Source organism: Tupaia chinensis, unplaced genomic scaffold (genome assembly GCF_000334495.1).
Source record: "Tupaia chinensis unplaced genomic scaffold, TupChi_1.0 Scaffold144909_1, whole genome shotgun sequence".
Taxonomy (NCBI): domain Eukaryota; kingdom Metazoa; phylum Chordata; class Mammalia; order Scandentia; family Tupaiidae; genus Tupaia; species Tupaia belangeri.
In genome coordinates this window covers 1,485,777-1,495,477 of record NW_006204769.1, presented here as the reverse complement: position 1 = coordinate 1,495,477, position 9,701 = coordinate 1,485,777, and the positions used below count along the sequence as shown (strand labels likewise).

The following is a 9,701-nucleotide window of genomic DNA, read 5'->3' as shown; positions in this document are numbered from 1 at the left end:
GAAGGCATATGAAAATCCCCAACCTCCACCGCTTGGGTGACATCACAAGTCCGAATCATTGCCGTGGGGGAGGTCCAGGCCATTTCTCCTCCGAATTCTCTGGCGCTTTTCCTTTAGCACTAATTTTTTTCCTCTTAATTTTAGAAAGGAGGAAAGAAGATAACACAGTTCTTTGGCCAGCCGATTTTAATGAAATAAAAACTGGCTTCCTCTGACATGCCGCATATTCTCACACCATCTTGCCAGGCTTCTGCTGTGCTCACCTCTCGTCATGCTGCTGACTGCCTGCCTGCTGAATTCTACCCTTGCACCTCGGACCAGCTACAAGCCCTTTCCGTCTTCCCTCCTGGATGCCACCCCTCCTTCTAGGCTGCCACTAGATTAAAGAACTTAGTTCTTTAAACTTAACTCAGTTGCTGTGCTTCACACGCTGAATTGCTGGTGTTTTTTTTTTTTTCCCTTAATAGGATGAAAGCTTCTCTTGGAAATCTTTGACCGCCAAGTGCTTAGCTCTCAGTAGGCACCCAATAAACAGTAGTTGAGTTGCAGTTAATAGGATGAAAGCTTCTCTTGGAAATCTTTGACCGCCAAGTGCTTAGCTCTCAGTAGGCACCCAATAAACAGTAGTTGAGTTGCAGTTCAGTAGCACAGTGGTTAAGGCAGCTGGATCCACATGGCCAAGTACGTGGGTCAAATCCTGGACCTTGCATCTTGGAAAATAGGCCTGGTACATGTGCGTGTGCACCCAAAATCCCCAGAGCAGAATGGAGACAGGATTGCGCGGCGGGGGGGGGGGGTGATTTCTCACTTTCCCTCCTCCCCTCTCTCTCTGACAAGTGCATGTGCCCTCCTATAGCAAAAATTTAAAAAGAACGAAAAATCACTTCTCAGCACATTTGGCATTTTCTAACTTCCCAGTGGGTTTAGTTCTGGGAGGTAATCAGGCCCCCGTTTGTACCTCAGGGGCAGTAATGTCCACCCAGGAGCAAGGAAGAAAGACGGAGGAGCCATTTGGAAGCCAGCGTCGCACTTCTTGGTTTAGTGTTTGCATATTCCAGACTTACTGCGCGGCCCAAAGCAGACCCTCAGTTTCATCCTTGGGAGTCAGACTTCAGAGGAGTGTGGATTTGGGACTCATGGGTCTAGTCGTGTATTTCCACCTTATGTGGAAATTTGCCCAAATTACTCGGCCCAGAGTATTACGTCTGATAGACATGGATTCAAATCCTGCCTCTGCTTTTTACTTTTTGTGGGAACTTGCTGTCTGAGACCCAGATTCTTTAAGATTTAGGAGGGGAATATTTATTTCGAAGGTTTATTGTGACGATTAAGTGGTAAGTGCGTAAATGCCCACTTTAGAGCTGACACTCCACAGGTGTTAAATAGGCGGTCTTTATAACTAGGAAATACTGGGTTGCTGGGATGATGGTCTGGCCAGTGAATTACTATTTATTCACATTACTGGATCAGATCTCTGCCGGGGAAAGTCAGTCTAGAATTCCAAAAGCTGCTTTTGTTAAATGGATGTCAAGTAAATGCTTAAAGTTACTTGGTGAGATAAATAAATAAAAGCTGTTGGGCAGCTTTTAGCTCAGGATTTCTTTCGGAAAATAGTTCAATATCTTCCTACTTTGATGTGCCCTACCTCCCACGAACGTTGGGGCCACCCACCCCCCGCGGGGAGCTCTGGGTAGTGTCCTGCCTAAGGCACGGAGGTAAATTCTTGGGCTCGCTTGCCTTTGTCTCCCGCCTGTCTTCTCACCGACTGAGGTCTTATCTTGTCCTCTGGGAGGTATGTTAAGTGCTCTGCCAGCCTGCCTGTGTGCCTGGCCTGTTTTTTCTCACTGCCAGTACCTCTTGGATTCCAATTCCAAACATGGTATCCCTCTGGGGTCACCCTTTCTTCCGGTGCCAAGAGAGAACACATTCCAAATGGAACACAAGTGTGCCTCCCATGCTGGGCTCTCCTTACTCTGCTTGGGGACAGCAGAGAGCAGGATGTGACCACTCCATCCCACTCGGCTGAAGGTGTCAGTCCCAAGTCCTACCTTCCCCTCAGCGCAATTTCGGTTTTCTGCTGAGAAGCGAAGTTGAAGAACGTCCTAAGAAATCCTGGAGTTAAGAACGCTTGCCAGACTCTGCAAGGAGGGCTGGAGCCTTGCTGAAGGAGAGAGAGAGAGCGGGGGAGACGTGCTTAAATTACCCATGAAGTGTACTCGGTTCTGCCATTCTTTCCCAAAGCCACCAGAAGCCGTCTTCTCAGAAAAGGTGGAGTTGGTGAGAAGCCGGAGGTGAGAAGGTACTTGGGAGGACAGATTAATTTATTTTCTGAGTTTCCTATGCGGGGACAGAATCGGAGCCCAGCAAGGTTTCGAGATTCCCAAAGATGAGTTCCAACAGCAGCATGGTGGGCCAGCTCCTCTGGCAGGGGCCGCCCTGCGTTAGCTGGAAGCAGGATCTGGAAGGGGCTTTCTATCACCTGGCCAACTGCCTCTTGCTCCTGGGCTTCATGGGGGGCAGTGGGATGTATGGATGCTTCTACTTTTTTGGCTTCCTGGGCACGGGCTACCTGTGCTGCGTGCTGTGGGGCTGGTTGGATGCCTGCGGGCTGGACGTCGTCCTTTGGAACTTGCTGCTGGCAGTGGCCTGCGTGCTCCAGCTGGCCCACCTGGTGTACCGCCTGCGTGAGGACACGCTCCCCGGGGAGTTCGACCTCCTCTACAAGACGCTGTACCTGCCTCTGCAGGTGCCCCTACAGACGTACAGAGAGATTGTGCACTGCTGCGAGGAGCAGGTGCTGGCTCTGGCTGCCGAGCAGACGTATGCCGTGGAGGGTGAGACACCCATTAACCGCCTGTCTCTGCTGCTCTCTGGCCGGTAAGCTCCTTTGTCATTGCCCAGAATGGCTTTCCCCAGCCCACACTTCTCATTTCCTAGTGTGTTCCTTTCCATTCCGCGCCCCCTTCTCTGGAGGGAAGGATGTGGCAAGTGAAACACACCAAAATAGATTTCTCTAAGAGTGGGTTTGCTTCCTCATTCTTGGCATTTTCCAGGAGGCGACCAGGTCATGAGGCATCTTCTTGGTTGACAAGAATGACCGTGTGTGCACTTGCTGCTGTGAGGTGCGGGGGGAGTGTTTCTTGAGCCTGGGCCTGAAATGACCACACACGCACACTGGGGTGTCATTCTGATACTGCAGTAATAGCTCCCTGAGCTTTGGCAAGCTAAACATTTCAATAAGGTTAACTCATTTCTGTCATATGCATTCAACATTTACTGAGCACAAACTACATGCAGGGGACAGTGCCAGAAACGGCGGTTTCCCGTAACGCCTGGTCCCTGGCAGGGCATCGAGGAAATAGCCCTGTTTGTGTTTGGGATCTCCTAGACACTGTCGTGTCGCCACGCTGTGCACAGCCTGGTATGGAGAGTGAACACCCCTTGTCCACCTTTGCATTTGCAGTTCTGTTAAGATTCCTGCGGCCAAGAAGTCAACGACTGCAGGTCTGAGGGCCCGGCAGCGAGTACAGAGTAGTGAAGCTCACGAGTGTTTCTCTGAGGGCTCAGTGGGGACACCTGCCTCTTTAGAAGAAGACTGATAGTAGGCATTGGCAGACATGGTCTCAGTCAGTGTCAGGGCGTGCCCGGGCAGTCTGCATGTGAATGTCGGCCATTGATACGTCTGAGCAAATAGCACGGGCTCTGTGCCACACACATGGTGTGTTCCAGATTCTTTGACATGTTGCCCTGGGGGCGCTTCTCCCCTCCAAACCCCTCTTCGGCTTTCTTGAGATCAGGTAGAAAAGATAGGATGTTGATTAGAAGGATCTGATTTCAAGAAAAAAGAAAGGAAGAAACCAGATACGATTCCCAATTACACAGTGGGGAAACGGTACTACAACCGTTAGTAATAATAAATATTTACGCCTTAATTGATAGACTCCAAAGTGTCGTGTATATGTCTGATTTGGTTTGAACTCAGAGGTCCTGGGTTGAATGAGCTATGAAGGGAGACATTTTGAAATGAAACATTTCGAAATATTTATGAGTTTATTGAACATATATACAAATGCAATTATTTGTAAACAAATATAGCTATAAATTCAAATAAAATATATTGTGGACTGATCCCACAACCTAGCAGTTAAGGGAGCCAGATCCCATGTGGTTGATCACAGGTTGAGTCCTGCCCTAAGAGCTTGAGAGACATGCCAGGTGTCTATGTGCATGTATGCCCAAGGTCCTGATGGGGTGAGAAATGGAGAAAAAAAAGGATTGCAGTGTGACCATGTCCCACTGGTGAGTGCTTTCTCTTTCTCTGGCAAGCATACATACCCTCTGACAATTAAAAATAAGAACAGGGGACGGACAGGTGGCGTGGTGCTTAAGGGTGCTGGACTCCCACATCGCCGATCTTGATTTGAGTCCCAGACCTAGCAGCTTGCTTTCTCACTTTCTCTCTCTCTCTCTCACCCTGTCCTTCTCTGGTCAAATTAAAATAAATTAAATAAATAAAGTTAAATGAAATAGCTCTTTTAAAAATAAATAAAAACAGGAGACTTTTCAAAGCAATCAAGGTAAATAGGCCATTTTGGAAGTAAGAAGAATTTTTCTTTAACATCCTTTCTGAGTATGGAGCATGCAAGAGGTGAGGAGTGGAAATCCACAGAGAAGTCATGGAAAGAATGCAGAGATCCTAGGTTGGGAAATGTGTCTGTAGAAACTGAAGAGCAGCAGTGGGTTCCCAGTCAACCAAGCACATCGGAGGGTTACCAAACAACCTCAGCAAAGGGAAAATGAAAAACAATCTGTGAAGGATGACAAAGCTTCCTGTCCAAACAAGGCACAGTGCAGTGACAGCCTACAGCCTCAGAAGAAGATGCCAGTTCCCGCATTACCCTCTCAACTGCCACCAGTCAGCCAGCTTCACCAAGACATTTTGAAAGCTTGGTGCCAACAATTAACAATCAGCTCCAAAGGTCAGAAATTACAAGCATCTAGGAGATGGTGTGCCTATTTATGCTTATCTAAATCAAAAGGGTATTTCTAACACAGCAAAAGAGGCCATGATTGAGACATTATTATGAAGAAAATTAAAGGTGGGCAGAGGGAACTGCAAAAAGTCCTAAGGAAAGGATGTGTTCTGAAAGGACTACTCCTGTGGAGTGGTTCCTCCACCTGCAGAGGATGCATTTATTAATTATTTTTTCTTTTAAAGAATGATTTATTTAATTTTATCTATTTATTCATTTATTTTAATTTGACCAGAGAAGGTCCAGGACTTGAACCGTAGTCAGCCATGTAACAGTATCCAGCACCTTAACCAACATCAGCTGCTAACCCTGTTTTTTTATTTTTTTAAAGGTTTTCCATAGAGCATGTGAGAGTGCCTCAGAGACAGAGACAGCAAGAGGGAAAGTGAGAAGTGACCCCCCCCTGGGTGGATGGCCACACCACAATCCCTTCTCCTCCATTCTCCTCCTGGGATCTTGGGCATGCACGTACACGTGCCCAGTGTGATTTTTAAGCCACCTGGTCCAGGACTGGAACTGTGGTCAGCCATGTGGAAGTCCAGCAACATAACCAAATAAATATATATCTCATAAAAGACCGGTAGCGTGAATTTTGAATGTGCACAGCATGGTGTAATAGCAAATGTCGAAAAGGTATGTGTGTACCCTTGATTATGACACACTGTATACAAGCTTTAAAAAAACCATGGTGTGGGGCCAGCAGGTGGCGTGGTGGTTAAGGCGCTGGACACTCCCACATGGCCGACCATGGTTCAAGTCTCAGACCTGGTGGCTCGCTTTCTCACTTTCCCTCTTTCTCTGCGTCTCTCTAGTCAAACTAAAAATAAATGAGTAAATAAATAAAATTAAATAAATAACTAAAAGAAAAACATGGTGTACCCCCACAAAGATATACAATGGTTATATGAAAATTAGAAATTACAATAACTTTTTAAAAATTTTATTAAGACTTTTGCTATAGCCACTGAAACACACTCTAGCTAAAGGGGATAAAAAAAGTCTTGATGTAAAAAAATAGAAGGATTTCTCATCAAATCCTAGGAAGAACATGCAGAACATGTTCTAGTAGAGCATGTTATATAATTTCAAATTTCATTTCTTCATAAACTGGAGTAAGAGTGAGTTGCATGAGTGAAAAAAAAGATTTTCATTCCTTAGTGGAGTGTGTTCATTTTGCCAGTGCCCGATCGTTGTCACTATCTTCACTTAATTCCAGTTCCAAATTCCCAGGGATGGAGTTTGATTGATTCAGCCTTGGTTAAGTGTTGGCCCCAGGCCCATCAACTGGACAGAATGAATGGGATCTCATTCTCTAAAGACTGAAGCTGTTACTGTTTCCTTGCAGTTAGTGTGGGTAGGAAGGGACAATGCAGGAGTGTCCCCTACCACCTATTAAACACTCTGGCAAGAGTGACAACATGATATTGTGGTAATAACATAGAATACGTGTAAGCTTTCCACTTAGCCTTTTTTAGCAGCGATTTCTTTAGCTATAAAATATAGAAAAGGATAATCTACTTTGAGTTATTGAGATTAAGTAAGAGAACACTTACAAAGTGTTTAAAGTCTGGCAAATAGTGGATTTGCCACTTCCTTCAAAGCCTGCAAAGTGGTTACAATGTAAGCTTGCAGTGCAGAGAGCAGGGTTGTTTATGCAGCCTACTGGGAAGGGGGTAATGAGGAGTTCACCCCAGGCTGAACCTTTACGGCTGTGCTGTCCAGAACTTTCTGTGAGATGGAATGTTCGATACTGTGTTGTACAGTATGGTAACCCCACAGGCCACATGTGGTTTTTTGGTTTTGTTTTGTTTTGTTTTGTTTGGTTGGTTTTGTAACTTTATTTGAAAATCAGCAGTTCGCTTTCACCCACATTGACTGTAGGTTTTTGAAAGTGGTAACAGGTACACAGGTCACCAGAGTGTAAAGCTTGGGTGAATCTTCATCCTCCTTTCGTTTTCTGGACAACCACACACAGATTCGATTTGGGACGTTCCTTATTCCTTTGGTCCAGATAGCTTCATTGAGCCTGGTATTAATGTGCACATCGGAGTCCCCATCTCTTTCATGGCAAATTTCCGGATTTCTTTGAGTGCCCAAGGGGCACGTTTCTTGAAGCCCACCCCAAGGATGTGAATGTCGATAATGTATTCTGGGTCACCACCACGTTGATGGCAGAATGGCCCTTCTTCTCACCACCCTTCTTTGTAGGAGCCATTCTGCCTGGCCTAAGTTGGATAAGCCACATGTGGTTCTTGAGCTTCTGAAATATGATTAGTATAATTGAGGAACTGAATTTTTAATTTAATTATTATTATTCCTTTCTTTCCTTCTTTTTTTTTTGAGAGTTGAGATTTTTTTTTTAGAGGTTTTTGCTATAAGGCGTGTGCGCTTGCCAGACAGACAGAGAAAGACATAGAGACAGAAAGCAAGAAATCACCCCCCAGAGGGGATGGTCACGCCACAATCCCTTCTCCTCCATTCTCCTCTCAGGATCTTGGGCACGCACGCACACACGCCCGGCATGAGTTTTAAGCCACCGGGTCCGGGACGCGAACCGCGGTCGACTACGTGGGAGTTCAGAGACATAGCCATTACGCTAACTGCTGGTTCCCAAGAGAGACTGAGATTTTTGCTATAGGGTGCATGTACTTGCCAGAGAGCCAGAAAGGGAGAATCACCCACCCGGAGAAGACCCACAATGCAATCCCTTCTCTTCCATTCTCCTCTTGGGATTTTGGGCACACACACAGACACACACTCCTGGCTTGAGTTTTTAGCTGCCGAGTCCAAGACTAGAATCACAGTCGGCAACATGGGAATCCAGCAATGTAACCATTACAGCATCTGCTGGTCTCGATTTTATTTCTTTATTTTTTATATGTTACTATTGGGTGTGTGTTCTCACAAGAGAGAGAAAGCACCCTTCGAGGGGGTAGCCAAGCCACAATCTCTTCTCCCACATTCTCCTCTCAGAATTCTGGGCATGCACACATAGGCACCCAGCCTCTCAAGGTGCTGAATCTGGGACTTGAACCACACAGTTGGCTATGTGAGATCCAGCCATCTCAACCACCATGCCACAAGCTAGCCTGTTGTATTTCATTCGAATGAACATAAATGTAAATTTAAATAGCCACATGTGGCTAGTGGACAGCAGAGGTCTAGAATAGTGATTTCCATTCTGGATACATTAGTTACTGGGCAGATTTAAAAACTAATATCCAGCTCCCATTTACGAAGATTCCAGTTTAATTGCCCACAGATAAAACTGAAACCTACGTGTTTTATTAAAGCTACCCTGGGGCTTCTACTCTGTAGCCTGGCATGGAGAACCACTGATAAGGAGAAGGAGGAAAGCACATGTTCAGGAAATCTGAATGGGTTTCCTTTCTCAACTGTGTCTGTGCAGTCATCCCGCTACTCCTGCTTTAGGTCTTACTGTTACTGGACAAATGTAGAAACCTAAGATAATTTCTGAGACAACCAGCATTTGCTTGGAGGAAGGCTTTATTACAGAAGATGTCAGCTGAGAGAGCAGTAGAGCTCCAAACTCTTGAAATACTATCTCCGCAACCAAGGAGCAAGCGGGGCTTTTAAACATAGGTCACAAATACCACAATGTAAGGGTCTGAAGGAGAAAAATTCAGGGGATTTCCAGAAGTTTCTATGATGTCACCTTTGGTGGATGGTGCTGTTTTCTTGGTATCAGGCAGTCTCAAGGAAGATTCAAAAGCAAGATGTTGTCAGGTCTGTTCCAGGTAAAGAACTCAAGACATGTGTCTGGCTCCCGCTCTCACAGCCATTGCAGTACATTGAGCTCCATAGAGACAGCGCCGGGGCAAGTGAGAGCTGGACGGGCACTGGGCGACTCTGTGCTCGCGGAGGAAAGATACTAAACATGGGCAAAGGAGATCCTAAGAAGCCGAGAGGCAAAATGTCATCATATGCATTCTTCATGCAAACTTGCCGGGAGGAGCACAAGAAGAAGTACCCAGATGCTTCGGTCAACTTCTCAGTTTTCTAAGAAGTGCTCAGAGGTGGAAGACCATGTCTGCTAAAGAGAAAGTTTGAAGATATGGCAAAGGCAGACAAGGCCCGTTATGAAAGAGAAATGAAAACCTATATCCCTCTTAAAGGGGAAACAGAAAAGAAGTTCAAGGATCCCAATGCACCCAAGAGGCCTCCTTCGGCCTTTTTCTTGTTCTGTTCTGAGTATCACCCAAAAGTCAAAGGAGAACATCCTGGCCTATCCATTGGTGATGTTGCAAAGAAACTGGGAGAGATGTGGAATAACACTGCTGCAGATGGTAAACAGCCTTAGGAAAAGAAGGCTGCTAAGCTGAAGGAAAAATACGAAAAGGATATTGCTGCATACCGAGCTAAAGGAGAGCCTGATGCAGCAAAAAAGGGGAGTTGTCAAGAAAAAGAAGGAGGAGGAGGAAGACGAGGAAGATGAAGAAGATGAGGAAGAAGAGGAAGATGAAGAGAATGAAGATGAAGAGGATGAAGATGATGATGATGATGAATAATATTGTTGTCCTTTTCCTAGGTCTGAAATTTTCTTCTTGAGGGGAAGCTAGTCTTTTGCTTTTGCCCATTTTCGATCACATGAATTACTACAGTGTTTATCTTTTCATTATAGTTAGCTGATAAAAAACTTTTGTCTAA

General features: G+C 45.6%; 1 protein-coding gene across 2 annotated transcripts in view; it reads left to right on the top strand.

Annotated features, from left to right (window-relative positions):
* Window positions 1-1,424: 1,424 nt before the first annotated feature.
* POPDC2 (popeye domain cAMP effector 2) overlaps window positions 1,425-9,701 on the top strand; it is a 23,314-nt gene continuing 15,037 nt past the window's right edge. Inside the window, exon 1 of one of the 2 annotated variants that reach the window (XM_006167640.3) lies at window positions 1,425-2,877. In XM_006167640.3, coding sequence (XP_006167702.1) covers window positions 2,387-2,877 — 491 coding nt within the window. In that variant the 5' untranslated portion in view covers window positions 1,425-2,386. The remainder of the gene's footprint in view (window positions 2,878-9,701) is intronic. The other variant, XM_006167641.3, reaches the window with a different exon arrangement.